This window comes from Parus major, chromosome 1A (genome assembly GCF_001522545.3).
Source record: "Parus major isolate Abel chromosome 1A, Parus_major1.1, whole genome shotgun sequence".
In the NCBI taxonomy this organism is placed as follows: Eukaryota; Metazoa; Chordata; class Aves; order Passeriformes; family Paridae; genus Parus; species Parus major.
In genome coordinates this window covers 64,337,256-64,360,574 of record NC_031773.1, presented here as the reverse complement: position 1 = coordinate 64,360,574, position 23,319 = coordinate 64,337,256, and the positions used below count along the sequence as shown (strand labels likewise).

General features: G+C 47.0%; 1 protein-coding gene across 2 annotated transcripts in view; it reads right to left on the bottom strand.

Annotated features, from left to right (window-relative positions):
* Positions 1–11,447, bottom strand: part of WNT7B (Wnt family member 7B) — a 96,172-nt gene extending 84,725 nt beyond the window's left edge. The window contains exon 1 of one of the 2 annotated variants that reach the window (XM_015627593.3): positions 11,010–11,447. In XM_015627593.3, coding sequence (XP_015483079.1) covers positions 11,010–11,080 — 71 coding nt within the window. In that variant the 5' untranslated portion in view covers positions 11,081–11,447. Of the gene's footprint in view, positions 1–4,212; positions 4,747–11,009 lie in introns of those variants that run through there. The other variant, XM_015627592.3, reaches the window with a different exon arrangement.
* Positions 11,448–23,319: the final 11,872 nt, after the last annotated feature.

Below are 23,319 nucleotides of genomic sequence, written 5' to 3'. Positions count from 1 at the left end.
TGTGTAACTCTGACTGTACCAGCTAAAGTGAGAGCATCAGTCACAGTGGTTGGCATTGCTGGTGAAGCTGTGCCCACTGTCCCCTTGAAGGCTCTGCCTCACAGAGCAGCCAGGCTGTTCTCTGCCTGTGCAGCTCCCTCCAGCACTGACAGGGATTAGGAGACAAACTCCAGGATCTCTCTCCAGCAGTCCTAATCTTTAGGCATGACCACTTTCCTGTAGGCATATGAACAATTTGCACTCCTTCTAATCTGCTTCCCACAAGCGTTGAGGAGCCCTGCTGTTAAGGATACAGAATTGTAAGGATGTGGAAGTGCCAGGAGAACAAATGCAAAACAGGCAGAGGATTTTTCTTCCTCTACACTTCCTAACCAAGCAGTGATGTCTACTCACCAATATAAACGATTTGTTGTATTATGGTGCTAGAAAACGTATCTGAAGATTTGTGCTGCTGTTATTACGTACACACATATTCTTTTAAGAGTTATTCCAAAACACTTTATAGCAAATAACTGAATTAACTGTATCTATGTGCCATCAGATAATCCCCAAAATAAGCTTTTCCAGAACTGAGTCTCATGTTGTTGGTGAATGCATCCAGCCCTAAATAAGATGAACAGTGAAAGGGGTGCATCAATGGAAAACCAACAAGCACCATCTTCTTTAGAAGCAGCTAAATACGTGTATGTGTACAGACAAATGCACACTTCCATATGCACTGCAAAAAAACAGTGCCAGTGTTCTGTATAATTCCTGGTGTTAAGACATTTATACTAATTACAGTGATATTATTTAATGGCAGCTTTATACTTTAAATATTTAATTGGATTACTAAAATATGTCCAGCATTAAAATGCATCAGCTATTGAAGCCACAGTTAGTTTTCTTTTTCAGACTCAGACATTAATTTCTTCTGGTTGTAAAAATGTTCACAGTGCCTCAGCAGGCCAAAGGTTACTAGGCAAGCACACTGAAGAAGATGACTTTGTCAGATAGCACACTTACAATATAGGAATCAATTTAATAAAGGAGTCGGGTTTTAAATTAATTTTGGATGTAGTTGACTATAATTTAACTTTCTTCCCAGCTATTGCACAAAAAACACTGAGGTGTGGTGCCCATTTCATTTCATTTCATCATTTCATTTCATTTCATTTCATTTCCATTCTGAAAGCCCCATTTCATCATGACGGGACTTTTGCTTGACAGGTTTTCTCACAGAATAATAGGGCAGCATCCCATCTCTCTCGGCCTGTACTCCCCACACCAAGAGATACTGAGCATGGACACCCTGTACTCCATTTGCTTGCCCTCTGAAAGTCACCCCTTCTGTCCCTGAAGAAGCAGGAATGCACAAGCCAAGGAGTCATTCCCATAGCCGAAAGATGATAGAGATCTCGGGGAAAATTAACATAACCATTGACGGTTCCTGAGAGCTCACTGAATAGCAGCTTGGGTAGCATCCTCTCCTCCAGAGAGCAAGGGTAGCAGAAACAGACACCAGCAGATAATGCTCCAACAGGCTCTACTATGCTTTAATGTTCAAAAGCTACCATTAGTAACCCAGAGAAGAGTATTTACCCACCAGACAAACACCACAAGTTCAATAGGCTACTCTTCATTAAGCACTGAAATAACTCCTTCTTTTCTCTTCCTACGGAGAGAGGCGAAGCACCGCATCCCACCCGGCTCTCCCGCCGCAGCTCTCGCTCTCTGGGAGGGATGAGGGGGGACACAGCGGAGATGGAGCAAGTGTAACTGGGGGCTGGGGCCGGAGGAGAAGTGGGGGCGGGGGTTGGGTCCCGGGCACCCTGTCCCCGGCGGCCCCGTGTGCGCTGCTTTCCCCCCGGGAAAGCAGCCGGCTCCGTCCCTCCGGAGTGATGGATGGATGGAGGGAGGTGCGCGTCGCTTTGGGGCTCCGCTTTGTTGGATTTCACCTCCTGATCCCTTTCGCTTCTGCTCTGCTGGGCTGCAATAGCCACCTCGGCCCCGGCTCCGCGGGTCCAGCTCCGAGTGACCTGCCGCGGAGGGGATGAACTGGGTACGGCCCAGGGAAAGGCGAGAGAGCATTATTTATCCACCACAACTTCTCATTGTCGCGGGGCAGCGCTCAAAAGATCCCAAGCAGTTGGCTTTAAATAAAGCAGGCATTGCTTCCCTTGTATTTCCCCTCAGCATTCGCCTTAGTATTATTATTATACTTCTATAGCTTTTGCTTTCGGACCTTATAATTATGTCACACAGCAAGGGAAACCGCCAGCATCCCAGCATCTGGTGTGCGGTTGCAAACTTTTGTTTTAAGATTTGAACTATTTATAGAAGGAAAACTTTGTAGGATAGTAATTTCCTACGGTTTTGAGAAAAATATGGCTACACTTATATTAAAAGGGTGTATTTATTTATTTATTACGACTCCTTCCTCCTGCATAAAAAAAAACCCACAAAAGAAAAAGAAAACACAAAAAAACCCCCAACCAACCAAAGATAGCACGGCAAGCTTTTTTACAAGCTATTGGTCACCTACACAGCAGACATATCCCTCCTGTGAACAGAAACAGACAGCTCTGGCTGAATTAATCAAACGTGCTTCCAGAAATCTAAGAGCTTTTTAAAAATCGGTGGCCAAGATATATACATTTCACTAAGAATTAAGAATGTAGAAATAGGCTTTTAGTTTTGGGGTTTTTTTATGGGTGTGTTTATTCCTACTTTTCTCCCATAGAAGTGGGATATGTTTTTTTCCATAGCCCACAGAAAACAGAAGGACACACACACAGGGGAACACCCGCACACGTGCTTGTTCATGTGCATGTTCTGCTGTGTGCGCATAGAGAGAAAAAAACCCAAATATGTATAAATCCATGTATAATTCAGGGATAGGACCTCAAATTCGCATCCGTCGGGGCACAAAAACCAGATCGGCATGGGGGTGGGAGAGTAGAAAAATCCGTCCGCCGTCCGGCTCCGGCAGCCGAGATAAATGCGGGGCCGGGGATGCTGAGGCGAGGTTCCCCAGCACCGACAGGGGTGAACCCCTCTGCCGCAGCCCCGGCAGCCTGGGCAGGCTTCGAACAGCCCCAGAGCTCCCCCGGGCCCAATCCCCGCGTTCCCGCACGGAGACTCTTGCCCCGGGGCTGGAGGGATGCTCAAGGGAGGGAGAAGGCTCCCCGATTTTAAAGCGGTCCCTCCGCCGGGTACCTGCTGCCCCAGCGCCCTCCTCCCCGCACGGCTGCCCCGCGGCGCGCTCAGGTGTCCTCCGGAGTGCAGGAGAACAGGAGCCCTTGAGAGCTCCCCGGCAGCCCCTCCGGACTCCGGCTGCAGTCCCGGATGGGCCCCGCTCCCCTCCGGCCGGCGCGGGGACCCCGACCCACCACCCCCACCACCCTAACGCGGAGGCCGGCGGGCACAGAGACCTTCTGGGGGACCCGCAGGAGAACGACGGCGGACACTCTCTCCGCAGCCCTCAAGGACTAGCCCAGCCGCTTCTTATCCACCGCAACGATAGATACAGATATAGATATTTAAAAAAGAGACCGAAATTCCTCGCAGTCCCACCCACCGACTCTCATTTCCCCCACCCTTACCTCCACCCCCTTCCTCACAAGGAAAAGATCCTGGAGCCAGCTCTAACTGCGGGACCGGAGATCCCTCCGGAGCGAAAGCAGCCGGCCGGCGAGCGCCTCGGCGGCGGGGGCTCTCCGCGGGCGGCCCGGGCTGGGCACTGGCCGCCGGCTGCGGCAACCCCGCGCTCCCCGGGATCTCCGCAAGCAAACAGTCTTCCCCCGACGGGCGCGAAGCGATGCCCATCTCCGGTTTGGCAGGAGGAGGAGTCGGGGTCGGAATCCCAGGGGAGACGCCGGCCGCTCCGCGTCCCGTTGCCCCGCCGCCCTCCCAGGTGCGCCGCCCCCGCTGCGGGCACGCCGGGCCCCGGCCTCGCCGGCGGGGCAGCCCCGGGAGTTACCTGGCGGTGCGTCCCTTCCCCCGGCGGGGTCCGACCAGCAGCGCCAGCACCGCCACCAGCACAGCATCTCCTCCTCCTCCTCCGCCGCCACCACCACCACCATCCTCACCACCACGCACCGCACGGAGCTGCCGCCCGTGCTGGCTTCTCCCGGCTCCCTCTGCTCGCTCTGCGCGTTGCCCCTAGGTAGCTGCTAGCGGGGGCATTGCAAACAGTATTTCGGAAAAAAAAAAAAAATCTGGATCACTTACAGGTAACTCCCACTGGTAAGGATGAGGAAAATCTGAGGGTAATACACTGAGAGTAACACACTGCGAGATGAAAAAAGGATCATGGCTGAATCCCGTTTACACTCTTGAGTTCGCTTCCTTGGTTATTCCTTTCTGGCCCCCCCTGCTCGTAATTCCCCACCCTTTTTGGTGTCAGTTGTGGCTTGAATCTGAGTTGGAATCCAGTCCCTTGGGCTTGGGGGGGCTTTGTCTGTTTGTTTGTTTGTTTGTTTGTATTGTTGTGTGTAGTATTCCCCTGGTGCTAATGCTGCTCCCTGTGCAGAGTGTGTGCTGCTGCTGCTCCTGCTCTCGTTGCTGCTGCTGCCTCTGGGTTCCTGCCTGTCATGTCTCAGTGGTTGGAAGTTGTTACAGTTGGTTCTCGTGTTGGAATGAGGATGGTTTAAGGGATTTGGATGGCAGAAAGTGCCTCTCTCTCTCTCCCCCTCTCTCTCTCTGTAACTCTCCTGAGACCCGGGGCTGCCATTGGGCAGTCAGTCACTGCAATCCGCCTACTTTTTTTCTCTCCCTCTCCTTTTTTTTTTTTTTTTTTTTTTTTTTTTTTTTTTTTTTCAGTGGGAGGATGACAATGGAAAGACACTGATCTAGCCCGGGCTGCAATGAATTCGTGCTCCCTAGCTGAGCGCTCTCCTGCAAGCCTCGCCCTGCAAGAGCTCCTTTCGTGCTCCATGGGGCATTTTTAACTCCCCCACAGCGCACCGTGGGCTGAGAGCTCCCTGAGTCTGCCGTGGCACCCTTAGCCCGTCCTGGGGAGAGACTGAACGAGCTGGCAGCTCCCATCTCCACTCTGGGTTAATCGCTTTATTGTGGCTGGCTGTCCCGATTCCAACGAAGGGTTCCGCCTTCCCTCCAGACTCGGCGGGGGTTTGCCTGTTGTCGACCCCCGATGTGAAAAATTAGGCTTCGATTTCAGGAGCAAAGTCAAGAAAAAAGGGACGTATATGTAGTCATAGCCATACTGAGTGAGAAATAAAGACATGCACACTCGTAGCTTCCTGGCGAGATTGGGTTTCGCGTGAGAGCAGGGAAGTTAGAAAAGCCTAGTGTGGAACAGCCGCTGCAGGGAGCGAGCGGGGGGCGACTGCCGGCGGCTGCCGGCTCCCCACACCTCTCGCCACCCCCGCAGGAAGAGCTTTCGTCTCCGCTCTTGCCTCTTCTTCTCTCCGAAGGAAAGATTTTCCGAGAAGATGCAAGTCCGACGAGACGTTTCCCGGCAGGTTAGTTGCCTTTCCCCCGCCTTTTCCCTGAGTCGAGCGACTCCTGCCCCTTGGCACCGCCGCGCCTCGCGGCAGAGATGCTCGATCCTTCCCGCTCCAGGCGTGCAGGAGACAGTCGCTCTTCCTCTGCGTTCTTGGGTGTCTGTCCTTTATTTCGGAAGTGCTTAGAGCGATGGTGAAATACGTGCGCTGTGGCTACCGAGGCTGGGGGCTGAAAACGAACCCCGAAAAAGAAACGGTCACCGAAGACACTTAGACCGAAATGCAGCTGAAATGAACAAGAAGCAGACTCCGAAGTGTCCTTGGTCTGTAAATGTTCGTCAGTTAGGTTAATTGCCTAATGACTGAAGAAGATGTCTTGGCTAAGAGCTCTACCAAACACCCTGGTAACACCTCCTCCGCTTAACCAGTCCCAGAAGATGGGTGCAGCTGTCTCAGTGGCACAACGAAATATTCCCTCAGATGGAATGAGAATTGCAGAATTGGTGCAAAAACGTTGCATGCCGCTAAATATGCGATAAAAATCTTCGCGGGGTTTGGTTGCTTTAACCACTTTAATCTGCAAATTCAGCACAGACGTTGAGGCAGTCAGTGTCCCTCCGAGAAACGCTGATCTCGATTCACAAGCGACGGACGCTTAAGCCTTTCAACGATTATTTACACCCCAGAACCGTCATATTTATAATTATTTAAGATTCTAAAATGGACGTATTTACACTCCTGTAAGTGTGCATATAAGTCTATATATAGCGAAAGAGTTAGAGATGTGTATTTCCTGCAGTGCCCTTTCCCCTGCTAGACATGTGGCTGGGGCAACTCTGCTGAACGTGAAACCAGGAGAACGAGTAGCCACTTTGAATGTTTTATTTCTAGCATTTGTTCCGCTTCGGATAGGTATTTTAAATGTGCGTCTGCTTTTAAAGATTTGCCCGGGGGGAAAAAGGAGGGGGAGAGAGAGCTGTAAAAATGCAGAGTAAATGTTGGCACTGGAAAGCTTCGGACTTGTGCTGGCAAAGTTTGACCCACTCCACCTGAAACGAAGACGGTTTGCCAATTTCCAGTTTTCAGGTCGAAACTGACTCTATCCACAGATGTGTTCTGTAGAGGAAGAAAAGTCGTATAAAGAAACCAAAGCATGCAGTTTCTTTCCGAGGAGTAAATTTTTATTCTAAAACCACGGGCCGGTTATTATGTCGAAAAATTACTGACGATGAATGATGATTAAGAGGACGAGGATGACAATTATGACGACGATGATGACAATAACCTTGTAAATTCTATCCAAATGGTTTATATACGTATGTCAGCCGGGGCAGCGAGAACCACACTTATTTTGTTGATTGAAGACGGAAACATTCCCTTCAATAAAATGTCACACTGGAAGAGAGGTATTGTCGGTAATGTCTAATATAGGCACTTCAATATGGGCATCTGTCGCTCCTTTTTCCACAAACAGCTGTATTTTGGACAAAATGGGGCAGAATTACACTGAAATAGTTGCCGACACTATAGTCGGGCAGGCACTAATAAACTATTTGCTTTCCAACCCCCCTCCCCCGTTCTCCCCCCCCGCCCCCGCTCCATTATCTATTCCCAGCCGCGGTTCATTTTTTACCCCAAGCCTGGGGTGAATCCGGCAGAAGGGCACGTGGGAATCCGGAAAGGGGCGCCAGGCGGGCAACAGCCCGGGTCCTTTCCGGGCAGAACCGTGCGTTTCTTGTGTCTAGCCGAGCTGCAGGTCCAGTGCCGGGGGAAAGAAGGCAACGGGTCACAGAATGAGCGGTGTCTGGCCGACGGCAGGGCAGGGAAGGCGGTGGCGGCAACACAGCGGCAGGGGCTCGTGGAGGGGCCGGGGAGCTTACAGTCCCGGCGGCGGGACGGCGCCAGGCAGCCCCGGGCCGCTCCGGGCGTAAATCGCACGGGTCTCCCGTGGCGGCCTCGCCCGGCTCCCGGAGCTCCACGTGCTGCTCGCCTTCGAGGCTGAGCTGCCCGCCGAGGGCCGGGGGGACAGGGCCGATCCGGGCGGGCCTCCCCCCGGCCGGACAGCTCCGGGGACGGCAAGGGCAGCGCGATTTCGTTGGCCTTTACTGCAAACGCCGCAAAGCCAAGGCGAACTTCGCCGTAGGGGCGGCGAGTGATAAGCGGCTCCCACGTTCCCCGCCGCAGCATCCCTGGGAGTCCCGAGAGGGCGCGGTGTACTCCGGCCTTCCCAGAATGGGCCGAGGTCCCCGACGTCCATAGTCCCTTGCGCCCTCAGCTCGGATAGGCACTCAAGAAGCGTCCCTGCCGTCTCGCAAAGGGGTGCAGACACCTTTCGTTGCTCCCTTGGGCAGGGCCAGCTCCCGCCGCCAGCATCCCTCTAATGTCATAGTGACCTTCTCCGCCCGGGAAAAAGGGGTCTTCTCGGCTCTCTTTGGAGCTGCCCAGCTGCCACCCTTCTTTTCCTCCAGAATAAAGAGGAAAAGGATGGGGTTTGCTTCCAGATCTCTGATCCGGGTATTGTCCGCGACTTCATCTTTCCAAAAGACACTTCACTTAATACCCAGAGCTTCCGCTGTGATTTGCATCTGTGGTACTGCTGTGATTTTTAATTTCTTACATATTCATTAATTAAGCGGTATCCGAATGCTCTATGATCTTGGTAGAAAATATTTCTGTTTCAATCCTGCCTGAGGTCAATATTTGATGTGACCTGTTGTGGAGGGGGGTTACATGAAGTCAGCAGGGCTGCAGATGTTTTTAAGCTTCGGTGCCTGGAAACGTCATGGACAGAAATATAAAGGGATGCTTTACCTCAGCCCTGTTTCTCCAGCAAACTTGGGGACCGGAAATAGAAACTGGAACAACGGAAGATCCCTGAGAGGAAGGACTATCTGAGCGGGACTCTGCTTTCTTCTCCTAACTGGAAGAGGTAGTGGCTTCTTTATGGGACCCTGCCATGTCACCCCATGCAACATCCCGGCCCGTTCAACAGCTTATGTATTGGGTTATTTTTTCTCCCCTCGGTGTCATGTTTGCCACCGAAAGCGGAGTTTATAGCACGTTTCAATAAGACACGAAGACGTGCTCAGCAGCAAGGAAAAAAAAGACCAAAACCTGTCAAGCCCTCCCTCCTTGCCATAGCTGACACGACGGCTCTCTCCTTCCAGCTGAAAATCAACCGAATGCCCTGGAAGACATTTTATCCACCTTCACCTCCCCCTTTTCAAAGCAAAGAGCTCAGCAGAAAAGGCATCATTACACCCAAAGGATATGGTTTCAACAAAATGGTAGTTCCAGTGGCTGATGAAAGAGAAAATAATTGCATCCCACATGCCTAGCCTAGAAGTAGCCCTGGATCTCAGAGCAAATTTCTCTCCTATTGTTCAGAGAAAGTGAAGTATCCTCATCGCCTTACAGGCATGGTGATGGATCTGATAGGGTTTCCGCAAAGGCTTTTACTATTCCTGATGTCCGCTCATTTTCACTTCCAGACTCAGTCCGACAGCATTCTTGTGATTTTTGCTCTGAAACCCCTTCTAAAACAGCCAAAGTCAATTTCTAAGAGAGATCTACCTTCTAGACTGCAACATGTGCCCAATCCTCTGTTCCCTTCCGCCGCAGCAAAAGCAATAGCTGTACCACTGCCCTTATTTTGCAAAGTATTTTGTTTGAGCTCACCTGCTGTACAAAGTCCTCACACTATTGAAGTAGATTGGGTACCCTGTCATAGCTTCATTTATGGATACACAGCCTCGACAGATTCATTACACATTTGAACTCCCGGCAATCCGAGCCTAGAGGGGGACAGAGTCCATCGCTGCCGACCCCGGCTACGACAAGGGGCGGCGCAGGTTCTCGGCCCCGCAAAGGTTAGAGCACTCAAAGGACCTGTCTCCAGCAGGCAGGATTCGGAGCTACCCCCGGCATGTGGCTCAGCCGGGACAGGGGCGGACGCGGGCTCCCCATCGGGACAGGGCAGGGGGCAGAGCGGAGAGAGTCTTCCGTGCCCCTTCCGCATCCGCGCATCCTTTGGGGGTCGCCTGCGGGGCAGTGCCGTGCGCCGCGGCTGCAGGAGCGACAGCCGTGCCAAAAATACGTAAATAAGCAAACACAAAGGGATGCGATCCGGATGGTGCCCGCCGAGCAACCCGCTGGGAACCCTCTGGGAAGCCGCCCGCGGGTCTCGCCGGCACCCTGTAAATGAGACGGTTCAGCCCTTACTGCCCGCAGCTGCGGGAGCTCCCGGTGTGGTATACAGAACGTGCCGCTCCCTTTCTCATCCCCGAGGAGCCCGGTTTAATTCCTTCCCCCCGCTGTTTAACCTTAATCCTCGGCTCTGGCGCGCTTCCTCTTGCAGATTCCCTCCCTCTCTTCGCCCCCTCCTCCCGCCCCTGCCCGGGCTGCTGACAGCGGGGACGGGGCTGTTCCCACCGCTCATCGTGCGCGGAGCAGCGCCCGCGGCGGCGGGTCCCGGCGCTCCCCGGCACCCTCCCGCTCCGCTGCCCCGACCGGGCTCCAGCCTGCCCGTCGGTCTGGGGAATTGTGCCCGTTTTCCTGCCTCTGGGAGCTGCCCTTTGGCTTCCCGGTCCTCTTCCACGTATTGTTTTCAAGGTGGGAAGCGAGCGTTTTTGGTTTTCAACTCACCTTACGTATTCTTGAGCATTAAAAATTAATTAAATAAATAAATAAAATTTTAAAATCCCTCAGCTATGCAAGGACAGGATCTTTAAAGAGGTTGTAGTTCGACAGGTAAGGACTCGGCTGGGGCTCAGGAATGTGGAAATTCAACTCAAGTCAGCCTACTGCGACAAGCAATATTAATAAGGGCATACAGGCAATGGGGGGAGAGGCTGAGGGAAGGAGGGCGAAACTTGGCAACCAAAATAACCGCGTGCTCTCGATTGCGATGATCAAACACCAAGGAGCAAACAGCGGGCTCCCCGGGAGCCCCCGCCGCACCCTCCAGGGCCCCGGGCCGGTCCCTTCGCCTGAGCCCACTTGGCTTCCCGGGAGGACCAGTGTAGAGGTAGCCGGACCAGTTGTCAAGTTAATTTCAACACGTCCGTGTGATGGATAGAAACGCAAATTGTGTCTAGGCCTGCATAAACCAAATCCCTGAGCGCAGGTTCAGAGCAGGGATTCCCCTCCTCCCGCCCCTTAAGCCTAATACCTCAGCTCTGCTCTATTGTCCCAGCAGCAGCGCCTGAGTTAACTCTGTCAGGCTGCCTTTTCTTTTTTTCTTTTTTATTTTTTCCTCTGAGGGTACTGTAAGCCAGAGATAATATTTAAGTTCGCTTAAGCAGTACAAAATAAAAGGATCCGTCATCACCCGCGACCGGCTCCCTGCAGGCTCGGGGCGGGCGGAGCGCCCCGCCGCCGGGCATGGCCCGGGACCGGGGGAGACCCACGGCCGTACTTCGGGGGGCTGCCGGCGCTTCGACACTCAGGGGCGGAGAGATAATATTTTCCTTTTTTTTTTTCCCTTCTCCTCTGCAGTATTTTGCTCCCAACTTCGCACTAACGTGACCCAAAAGCCAAGGAGATTTGTCGTGCAGGACTTACCCTAACTTGACATAGATGACTCCAAAGCATAGAAACACGTAGAAAATCCACTTCCGAAAGTTTCTGTGCATGATCTAGAAAATGGACTGAGCCATAAAAATTGCACAAAAAGCCGAACTGATCTTGTCGATTAAATCCCAGTCAAGAACATTGCTGAAGCTACCCAGGAGCAAAGTCGGCCGAGCTGTAAAAAGTCAACTCCGCGCAGATAGGCAGCTCTTCCCAGAGCCATGGTGACCGAAACCGGCTCCGATATTAAAGCTAAAGAGGAAGAAAAAACGGAAAGGGCTGCTCAAAACACTAAAATAAAACCCCAAGACATACAGTCTGAGGGAGAGAATGAGCAAGCACTGATCTTGATCAACTGCCTCATAGAGCCCTGAAGTTCAATCTGTTTTTACTTGTTCTGACTTCCCCAGGTAACACTACGTATCTTGCAATCTATGGCTCCAGGTAGGAGGATCTCTCTCTCTCTCTCTCTCTCCCTCTCTCTCTCTCTCTCTCTCTCTCTCTCTCTCTCTCGCTCTTCCCTCCACCCCGCATGTGTCAGGATCTAATTCATATCTTATCTGTGTGTGCGTGTGCGAGCTGTGCGTGTGTTTGTGTTTCAAAAGGCATGTCCTTAAGCCGGAGTGTCGGGGAAAACACATGAAACGTATCCAATAAGGGAAATAAAGGACTCGTCCTCTCAAACCGAAGCATTTTTTCATTTCCTCTAGTATGGTAACGCGGCTGAATTTGCAATGTACAGACTTCACAAAAGAAACAGTAACTGTTAAAGTGTTTTTTTTTTCTTTTCTTTTTTCTTCTTCCCCGCTCCCCCCCCCCCTTCTAAACAAACAGAGGAGGCAGGCATTAATCCCCACTTGCTGGCAGCTCCGTATCCTAAAAGGCAACGTGTGTCCAGACTACTTCTTCGGCCGTTTGACCCTGCTGGACACAAATGCCTGCTACCAGATTTGATATAATTTTCTGCAGTAAGAAAATATGCTTCCTCCTTTGAGAAACAGATACACTTGGCCTTTAACACTGAATATCTTAGGATATTCAGTTTGCTGCTCCTAAAGAGATTAATCGGTGGGACAAAACCTCACTTTGTGTTCAGACACAAACAGTGAAGCGAGGCTTCCTCTTTTTTCTGGTTTTGTTTTGTTTCAGTTTTTTTGGCTGTTGTTTTTTTTTTCCCTTTAATTTCTTTCTCTCTGTTTTTTCTGTTTTCCCTGCTCACTGATTTCTGAGCTGCTCCGTTTATTCCTGCATTCTGTGGAATTATCTATTCCACTCTACTACACAAAGTGTGCCTGTCCGGAGGCACAGATCTGCATGCATATGCACGCTTAAATAGCACTCCGATACAAGTCTGTGGGCTGTAGGGAGTTACACAGATACGGAAAAACTCATGCACCTCTGCCCTCTCCTACACATACATTCATATACGTGTAGCAACAGTCAGCACAGATGGCTCTAGGCATCTCTCGAAGCGAATCGGCTAAACACACACCAGGAAAGGCTGAAAGGAAAGCAGGCAGTGACAAGCAAGCAAAAGAGGCTGAACACAGAACTTCATCGTAAAGTATCTATCCTGACGGAGAAAACAAAGGATTTTTTTAGAGGCCAGCCAGGCTGCCGTGGTTGAAGAGGCGCAGTGTGAAATCGCAGGTCATGTTTAGACTCCCACAGTAAAGGCAGCTCGCACCTTGTCATCACCCACCTAGCCCACAAGAACAAGGTCCTCTCCAGGCACCATGCAGAGACCCCATGTCAGTCCCTGTGAGGGGAAGGGGAAGCTAAGCGGGAGAGAAGGGCCGTGTTGGGGAAGCGGGGCTCAGAGTGAGCGCCCCAGTAGTGACGAACGCGGCCGAGACTTCCCACTCCACTGCGAGCTCTGATTCCCCTGCTGCAGATCGGTTTGGCTCTTTTCCCCCCTGCATTCCACAGTTTTATTCTTTAATAATCAGCACTCCGGCTCTCAGAGGCAGCCAGATCTCCTCCAGTCCACTCGGCACTGCCATCAATACGCAACTACAGGCAATTTGTTCTTAAAAAATGCTGAGTCTTCCCTTCACATTCATTTCCTTGTATGTAAATGTCTTTTTTTTTTTTTCCCCCTGACCCAACATAAGGTTTTTTTAGTTCTTCATCCCCCCTATTTTTTAAGCAATTTTTTGTAAGATGAGGCCGTGTTTCACATAATCACAGGAACTCCAGGCACATGGTGCAATTCTTGGGGCTGTCCTGTGCAGGTCCATGAGTTGGAGTTTTTGGATCCTTGTGGGGCCTTTCCAACCCAGAATATTCCGTGACTTCTTGAGTCTGTGTTTTGCTTTTGCAGAACCCTGTCTCCAACAGCCTCATAACTTTATCCACAGCTGCCTCCCAAACTCTTCCACCAATACCAAAAGGCCACTCACAGTGCAGCCCCACCAACATCTGTAAAGCTTTTTTCCCGTTTTTGAAACTTTTTGGAATCGAAGTGTAATGTGTCCCTCACGAGAGTCGCGGGGATGCGATGGCAGGAGGAGCGGAGTAAGCAAAGATCTTCCCTGCGCCTGGGGCTGGCGATGCCGCGGGCGGTGCAGCGGGAGGGTGCCCCGATGCTCTGTCCGGAGCGCTGCCCCGGGGATGTGCCCGGCCGTGTGTCCGGAGCGCTGCCCCGGGGATGTGCCCGGCCGTGTGTCCGGAGCGCTGGCCCGGGGATGTGCGCGGCCGTGTGNGAACTTTCTAGACTAATTAACATACGGGACTCCCATGGGGAGTAGTATATTTTACCACAGGTGAGATTTTTCTCACTCTAACCTAGGACATTTCTACACATCTAGATGTGTATAAGAGACAGCCCGGAGCGCTGCTCCGGCACCGGCACCGGGCGGCCCCGGCCGGTCCCGCGGGGTGACAGCGCCACCCTGCGGCGGTGTGGAGGGGCCGGGGGCACTGCGGGGCTCGGAGGATCCGGTACAGCCCCGTCCTGTCGCGCTGGGATGCCCTCAGGAGCCGCAGCCCTGCCGGGACGTGCACAGCTGGCCCCCCGATGCCGCTGGCTCTAGGAGCGCAGCACCTGGGAGCTGCCCCTGCGCTACCTCCCTTTGGCCCCACAGCCGCACAAACCCGGGCGTGGGTTCCGAACCGGCGCGGGAACTGGGCACTCAGCGGCCAGGGAGATTAGGAGGAGCGAGGGGCTCCGCATCACAACTATTTTTTGTTATAAGTCTCCTCTACAGACCCCTCGTTCCTGTTTTCTCACAAACCCTATGGAAGTGGGAATACAACTCACATCTCCGTCTCCTTAGTGACTGTCAGGCTAGCACATCCCACTTGCTTCTGCTAACCAGTGAGTATTCTTAATGCAAACCCAAGAAGTTTCAACAATAGAAACTAGACTAGATTGTAACATCGTTTAAAGGGCAAACGTTTTCTGCATTTTTGACCCTTACTCCACGGTTATCTCCAGCTAATTGATTTGAAGATCCTGGACTGAGGGAAAATAATACAATTTCTTACCTTCAAATATCAGTTTGACTACTCCTGAAAACTTAGGCTGAGGATAAGAAGATTTAAAGAAGCTTAATAATTCTGTGATTTAAGAAAAAAAAAATCTCTGTAGAACATTAAAATGCTTAATTCTAACATTAGTATTCAGAGTTTCACCTGATGATGTGCAAAATATATAAAGCTCGTTGAATTATTTTAAATAAATACTTAGTTATGCTAAAAGGCTTTCTGGTTGCAAGGTAATATTCCTAAATACAAAAGCACTGGTAGATGTGGGTTGGAACCATTTGCTGAATGGTCTTCTAGTATACAATTCTTATCTATTACTCATCCTAAACAATTGGCATAGTAGAGTATATTGTCAATTAAAAATTCAGTAATTCACTTTCTCACCCACTGACCTTCTGCTGACATTCCCACCTCCAAAACCTGCCAAAGGAAAGGTCACCTACACACACTGTTGCTGGTCCCCACACCCCTCCCACACCTCCCTATAGCCTTTTGATAAAGTGGCTCCTGTGGTAAAATATATCAAAGCACTACTGAGCTTTAGCTTTCCCAATCCATCATAAATGTATTTACCCCCACTACAACTGGAGAGCCTTTTCCTTCATCTAGAGAGGAGAATCCAAGTGACCTTCAGAAGTCACCAGTCAGGCTGTGAATCTGAAAGCTTAGTCAACAGGGGGTTACTATTGGGTACAGGTAGTCAAGGGCAACTTAGGTGTACATCTCTTGAAAAAATGACGATGACAGGAATGAGAGTCACTGGCCCAGAAATGGGTCCCATTTATTCCAGGATATGCCACAAAGGACACAGTTTGTCTGTGTCCTTGCTGTTTGTCTGACCTGGGGCTTATAGGGTTTCATGAACAGGGAACTCTGCACAAGCAGGAGAAGCAAGCCCCACAGTATGGGAACAACCCGCAGTCTGTACAGCTCTGTAAATGGAAGTATGAGCAAGCAGGGAAAAGGAACTGTTGGTCACAGCTCATATAATCTTCCCTAGCATTTTTCCAAGAATAGTGTTCAAAAATAGACTAAATCCTGTGATATTTCTAGGGAATGCAACAGAGTGCAAGCCACTTTTCTTTCTGTACTGCTCAGATCAACCATTGGACCAGGAGGTGGACTTCAGTGATCCTAAGCTCAACATACTCTACAATTCTGTGTTTGCTTGCTATAAGTCCCAAAGGCTTAACTGCAAGGCAAATCCAGCTGCATTTATCCCAGCCAGCCACTCTCTGGCACTGTTGCTCCATGCAGTTGTAGATGAAGGCCCCATTTATCACTGTGAAAACAATTGTACAAAAACATTCCTTAGGGGAAACACCCAGAGCATATGGGGTTAAGAAAGAGAGAGGAAATGGACTAAGAGAAGAAAAATAAAAAAAAAAAACAAAAAACAGCACACAAAGATAGGTATCTTGCATCTGATCAGGATCTTACAATTCACATATGTTCTTAACAAATGTACACATTAAGCATATGCACATACTACTAGTCATTAATATTTTGTACATGTGTTACCTTGCCTTCACACATGAAGTCTTTCCTCAAATCACACTATTTTATTTACCCATCTCCTTCCTATTCTAAGATGTCCCTTCTTTCCGAGAGACTACCAAATCCACTCTATGCTTCCAGAGTTTTTTCAGACTCAAGATGTCCTTCAGTGAGCCTCTGATACTGAGATGTGTTTTCAATCATCTGGTCTTTGAGCTTTGATTAAGCAGAAGGGTACCAAACTCATCTGGTAAGAGATTATGCTTTTGGCATGTCCATCTGGCATATTGCCCTGCACTGCACCACTTAATGGCAACAAAACCTGCACCATAGTCAAGGTTTGAATCTGGTCTTACGTAGTAACTGACCTGTCCACTGCTCTCTTAGTTCTTCTCTCACTTGGTATTATGCAAAACAGCATCTGGTCACATCTTTGATCACCACTGGCTTTCATCTCAGCTCCTTGTCTGCTTCTCTCCCTCTTTTTCTTTCCTCTCTTTTATATCTCATTGCCTGGAATATGTTCTACTTTCTTAAGCTATAAGTCTTCCTGTACTTCCCAAGCCTGGTAAACCTCCACCAGTTTAGCAGACACCTAATTAGATTAATAAGTAACACAGTTGTCCATGCTCAGTTGCTTCAGATGTTTCATATTTACAGGTAAATGCTGGTTTAAAAATTTCTGCTTACTTGTGTCACCCAAGCTGAGAGTCACTGTTCAAGCAGAGGTATAGTACACATGTCTATATAGCAGCATGAAATGGAGTTTACAAACTTTCTCACTAACTCCTCCCTTGATAATTGAAGCTTTACTGGCTTAGCTGCACTGGACTTAATATATTCTTTCCTCTGTTCTTCAAGAACTGATTTCTTACTTCATTGACTGTACTACTTTGAAAAATTCTCTGCAGAAGAAGGTTGGGCAGTTAAAAAGGAATGTAATATAGCAATAATATGTGGTTGAAAAAAAGAGAAACACTATGAATAAACAGGCACGTTGTATGGGTGTGCGAGTCGATCCAGACCCCAGCATCAATCTCCAGCCTTGGAGGACTAACCCCTAAGGCCATGGGAGAAATGTCCTAGGTTAGAGTGAGAAAAATCTCACCTGTGGTAAAATATACTACTCCCCATGGGAGTCCCGTATGTTAATTAGTCTAGAAAGTTCTCTGTTTCTTGTTCCATGATTAGTTCATTTTTACTGCATTGTTAGGAATATTTATTATCATGTTTCCCCATTGGACCCTGTCCCTCAACCCTACCTTATATAAATACTCTATCCATCCTGGACCCTGCCCTTTCGGTGCACACCCATACCAAGTTCAGATTCCTCTTTGTCGTTTTGCCCATTAAACCAGTTCTGTTTTGGAGTACATCAAAGTGTGCCCATCCTTCTTTGCATCAGCCACTGTGGATTCTCATCCAACTCTCTGAAAATCGCAGCCACTATTGGGGCTTGAGATATATAGGAAGGAACATAACATGTTCTCTTACTCTGCAGCCATAGGAAGTCCAGACTCATGTACAAAATTGTCTTCTGGACAGTGAATTTCAATAAGTACATATATTAGCTAGAGATGACCCAGAGGGGAACAACAGGAAAATGATCCACTACAACAATGAAATACATGATCCATGAGGAAAGGTTATGTTACTATATTTTACAGAAACACAGACTGAGCAGGGAAAGTGAAATAGTCTTCAAACGTGCAAAAACACATTGCAAAGACAGCAAGATAAGGAATTGTTGTACTCATGATAAATGGACTTGAGCAGCATTTAGACAAAATTAGTTTAATGGCAAATACTGCCAAGATTTAAGATCAGGTTAAATAATCAACTACAGAAATTTAGCAGTATGGGATCCTACCACAGGCTCCAAATATCCAGGTTCCTTTTAGGCATGAGGCCAATGAGTCTGTGACTCTGCTTTCAACCACTGTGCTGTGAAAATTCCTTTCATAAAGCATGGTGAGACGCTTCCCGACTTCTTCTGAAAGTTTTCCAGAAAGCGTCTAGCTGACCAGAGGAGATGGAGTTTGCATCCAGGAGTCTAGAGGAACATCCAGAGCAGTAGTTTCTAGGCTGTATTTCATGAAGTAAGCCCTTTCATCCTGTCTTGCCAAAACAAGCATTCTCCCCAGTCCTCTTGAAGCAAATGTCTAATAATAGGAGCCTTTGCACATTCCTAATAAGTGCAGCAATTCAGACACTTAAGATTTGAGACTGTAGGTTCTGAAGTTTTGTGAACAACTTTCATTGTATGCTTCAGACAATACAGTGAGACATCATCATTGACCCCAAGTCCATGACTTGCCAAAGGTAGCCCTACTAAAGAAGCCTTATACCAAATGAATGCAAACTAAATATTGAGTTTAGCAAGATTTCTACTGGAATCAAGATAAAACAATTTTAGAATAGTAATTTAATCTATAATCAGCAAGTCTCTAGGCCCTACAACTACATATGATGCAACAAAAGGAAAAATCAAGACTCAGAAGTAATTTTTGCTGTGATTTATATGCTCATTCCTATTTTCTTATTATATTCTCAGACATCTCTAGAGGGGGAAACAAATTTTTGGTTATCTACAGTTTTGAAAGATTACAAAAGATACCTTGGTAGGTTTAGATTACACTTAACCTTCAAAATCATCTTTCAAAAGCTAAGGGACTGAATAGTTTAATGTGATACACTAATTTTGTTTTGCGTGCCTATTGAGCACTGCAATTTTTGTAAATATTACAAGGGAAGCTGCACATTGTTAAGCAGTTTTTTCTTTCTAACTGATCTTCTCTGTTGTAACCTTACTCCATCTAGTGCAAAATGCTTTTTAGCTTCTGGGTTGCAAAACAATAAATATTGATAATCAGCCTGAGAAGACTAAAGGTCTGCCTCTTCTGTGTGTTTGGTCTGGTGTTCTGTCCCAGTGAAATTGCATCATAGTACACTTCAAACACAACTAAGAATTACAGCTTTCATCACTGGGAGAAACCTTAAAATCTCATTGAGGTAAGCAACATATTCCCCTTGGTTCAGACACAGTGAGACCACAGAGTGTTTGTCACCAGGGCAGCATCCCAGTATAAGGCCAAAGTGGCCACAGTGTCAAAATTTGGGGATGAGCTTGTAGACAGTGAGCATGGCACTCTTCTACCAATGCTTCTATCAAGGGAAGATTGCTTCTTAGCAGAATTATGACAGAAACCTTCCTACTCTTAATTGCCATAGAGGAAAGTCTACCAGGTCCTGCTGTAGCATTTCACCATTGCAGCTGTCCTCTTACTAGATATTGGTTTTATCGCTGCTGTATGTAGAGAGATTGTGAGTCTAGAGTTGGAGGGTACTTTGGATTCCTTCCTCAGGTAACCCTCCAGAGATGTACTTTTCATTGCCAGAAGACAGGGCACCTTAGTAAGAATAAGCAAGAGAAATACAGCGGGGAAGAGCATTAATTGACAAATAAAATGTGACAATGGTTCTCTCTTCCAATCAAGCCAGACATCAACATTTGGAGCTCTAAGATATCATGAGGTTTCCACTTATCCTGCCTCATCTCCATCCATCCATGTTCTGGCTTCATTGCCACGCACACTGAGAGAAAATTTACTTGATTCTAATTTGAGCAGTGTGGAGATTACACAGTTCCCACTGGCTTGACCACAACATGGATCAGCTTACCTCTTTTTTCATTTGTAAATACATCACTGGTGATACAGCTTAATCATGTGAATCCCTCTAGCAATTCACCTTACTCCTTTCAAAGGTATTCCTCATAATCTCTCAGATAAATGCTTAGATGCATTTCTGTCATCAGAAAAAATACATGCCTCTGGGATTGCCCCCAGACCAGAACAGCACCACACAAAAATCTTGTATTTTCACTAACAGCAAATACAAAATCTTGTAGCTTCATTAATTGCAGAACCAAACCCCTTGTCATTTCACTACTTACAAGTAACCATCTACAAAAGAGAAAATAAACCTTTTTTTTCTTTCTGATTTCTAAACTACACTTCCCAGAAATCTCAGGTCTAGAGTCAAAGTGCCTATTTGTGTCTTGCTACCTGGTGCAGCTTCCTGTTAGGGAAACATCCTGAAAGACGAATAGTGCAGATTTAAGAGTATATTTTTTTTCCCTGACATATAAAAAACAAATATTCAACTTCTTTCAGCAACCAGTAAGAAACCCCATAATAGCAGACCTATGTTTAGGTCATATCTGTTATCTTGTAATTGAGCCTTTAAACATTCATTTTTCTCCTAAGAATAACTCATTAACAGACTTGATAATCATCTCTTCATAAAAGTACAGGACTTTACAGGCTTTATTCATATTGAAATTAATAATTTGTTTTCTTGTATACTGCTTACTATTTTGAGATAAATCTGCGTGAATATGAACCCTCCTGTTTGGAATAAAAATATCATCTCTCAATTTTGTGCATGGTTGTTTTTAAAAATTACTCTGATTATCTGAATTTATATACATTTGACAGTACATCATTTCTAGATTTCAAAAGCTAATCATATGCCTTCCAATGCTTGATGTTTTTAAATGACGAGAGCCTCTGGATTATTTTGTTCCATACATGTGAGATGCCAAAAAAATCTCAAAAAAGGGTGATATTTTTTTTTCCCCTGCTCACAGAAACTATGGTCATCTAAGAAAAACAAGCATATCTAGAACTGCAATATTTAAAATTATCCTGATTTTTAAAGTAATCTAATAATGGAAGTGGGGGAAGGGAGAGTCCCAACATTATTTTTGAAAGCACAGGATTGATGATATTAATGTTGCCAACCTAAACATGAGAACATTGGTTTGTTTAGCTTGCTATCTTTTTCACCAGCCATCATTTAAAACTAGCTATTGCTCGTACCTAAGAGTCTGCAATTTATTTACAGCTACAGTAAAGTCAGCACTGAAATAAATGTCTATTCATTAGGCTACTTCTTAGGAGTTAGAAACATTTCCAGTGTCTTAAATCTAAAAAAAATGCCCCATTAAGGAGTTTTTCAGGTGGAGATGACCCCTAGTGAATAGTTTTATAAGGATGTGTCCAACGAAGTTTACTCTTCATTTATCCTTCATCTGTTTTCCAGAACATTTATCTCTTTTACATGGATATTTTAATCACTGCCTCTGAGCATCAGGGTTTGACTAACCTAGCTGTGTTGTCATGCTGCAGTTCTATGACAAAGCAGAATGTTGTTTGCATCATGTCCTCCCCCAGGTCACTGACTTAGAATGGTCACTTATCTACAAATCTTTCCTATGTTTTCTTTCTATTACAATAAGCCTCTCTTTCATCAGGATTATCAGCAAAAGCTGCAGGATATTTTAACTGGCTGCAATTCAGCTTCATGTGGGGGTGCTCACATGCACCCTGCGGTATTTTGTGCAGTTACAAGCAATTTATGAGATGTTTAAAAGTGCATACTTCACTTTACAGATTTAACTCTTTGCTTGACTCCAGTGTCTGCTTAAACTCAGTACAAGATATCTGTAGAGACCAGTTTAAATCTCATGTGGTGTTGACAGCCTCTACTCTTTCTTCACCCTCTTTGGAGCTGAAGGTTTTCCAAAGATTGTTTGAATGCAGCCCTAACATGCCTTATATGCGTTATAAAAATAATTTTAAAATTCTTTCCAAACCAAGCACAGGCTTCCTAAGCAAGGGCCCAAAATGGCAGGAGATTCCCCATTAAGCCCTTCTGGCATGAGACCTGCAGTCCTACTCTGGGGCAGGTTACCTTTAAAGGTCCCTTCCAACCCAAACTATTCTATGATCCTATGTTTATCTGAAATCATTGTGTGGCCACCATAGTGTCTGTCTCTCCCCCCACCCAGTATCTCCCTGAAAGCTGCCAGTATGCAGTCACCTAAGGAAGCACACCAAACCAAACCAAACCTGTAAGACACTGGGCTGGCAGGTGTTGGCTCCTGCCATACCTACCAGCCCTGAGAGCAAAACAAGCACAGAGCAGAGACCAGTTATTTAGTATCTTCAGCCCTGGCCCTGGCATAGCAAGTCTTCAGTTCTCTGTCATTTCTAGAATTGATTTATCTTTCTGCTTTTTTAAAAGAAGGATGGAACTAAGAATAGATGCCACTGTGCTTGTACCTGCACACCCCTATCTGTGCTTTCAGAAAAGTGAAGAATTGGAGAATCTTTGAGGAAGTACAAACAGTTCCTCTAGGGTGACCATGCTTCACCCCAGAGTATTAATTAAATTCTTTCATTCTTTGGGTGCGGACAATAACTTTTTGCTACAAATTCCTATGAGGGTTAGCAAATTGCAGCCTAGCTTTGTGACCTTCACATAATTGAACACAGAATTTCTGATTACTGAGGGCACTTGATTTGTCCCCAGCATCCTTCCAAATCCAACGCATAGCTCCAACACCCAGTATCGCTCTTGGGAATGTTCTGCACTACTTTGCATTGTGTCCATGTGGTCTTTGGATGCAGGAGGGATTTTATACCAAATAAATTATTTTATGCTGAGTAAATTATTCCCTCTAAAGTGATCAAAGGCTTTATTCATGGAATCATTCTGGACTTGTTTGTGTGCATGCCAGAGCTAATACAATCTTTTGCCCTTTGTTATTTGGGACCTTCCAAACTCCAGTTGATTGTTATGAATTGTCTACTGAGCCTCCATAAGCCATAAAGTGAGAACCTATTTATTGCCTTGATTAAACACAGTCTCTTGGCTATCTTTTTATCATATCTTTTCACTACATTTTTTCTTCTTTTAAAAAGACATAACTTGGATTGATTCTAAAGTCAATGGCCCATGGACAGCATCTTCCACAATCATGAGGCATAAATATAGGGAGAAAAGCCCCTCTTTTGGCTGACAGCTGTAGGTGTTCCCTTACTTTTGGCAATTGAGAAGAAAGAAAAGCAATTTCCTAGAAGTTTCCTTCCGATTACCATATTGCTGTATGGGTACTTTTCCTTTGTAATTTGAAAATCAAAACTTGTCTTTTATAGAACTGCACTGTGGCAGCTCTTGTAAAGCTTGGCCTGTTCAAAAAAATCTTACTTTTCTTCCTGTCATAAAACAGAGCAATCTGTTTTCTATATGTAGTGCATGTTTTGGAAGAATCTGATTTAGGACAGTAAATATTTAGAGGGCTTTAAGGGTGGCTATTATTTCTACTTACATATTGACCAGAAAACAGAGTCCGCAAGACAACAGAAAAGGGAAGGTAGAAATTGAAGAACAGTGATATAAGAGAAAAATGGTGTGCAGAAGAGAATCAGCAGATAGAGGAAAGAGAAGAGGACTGAAGGAAATAGGA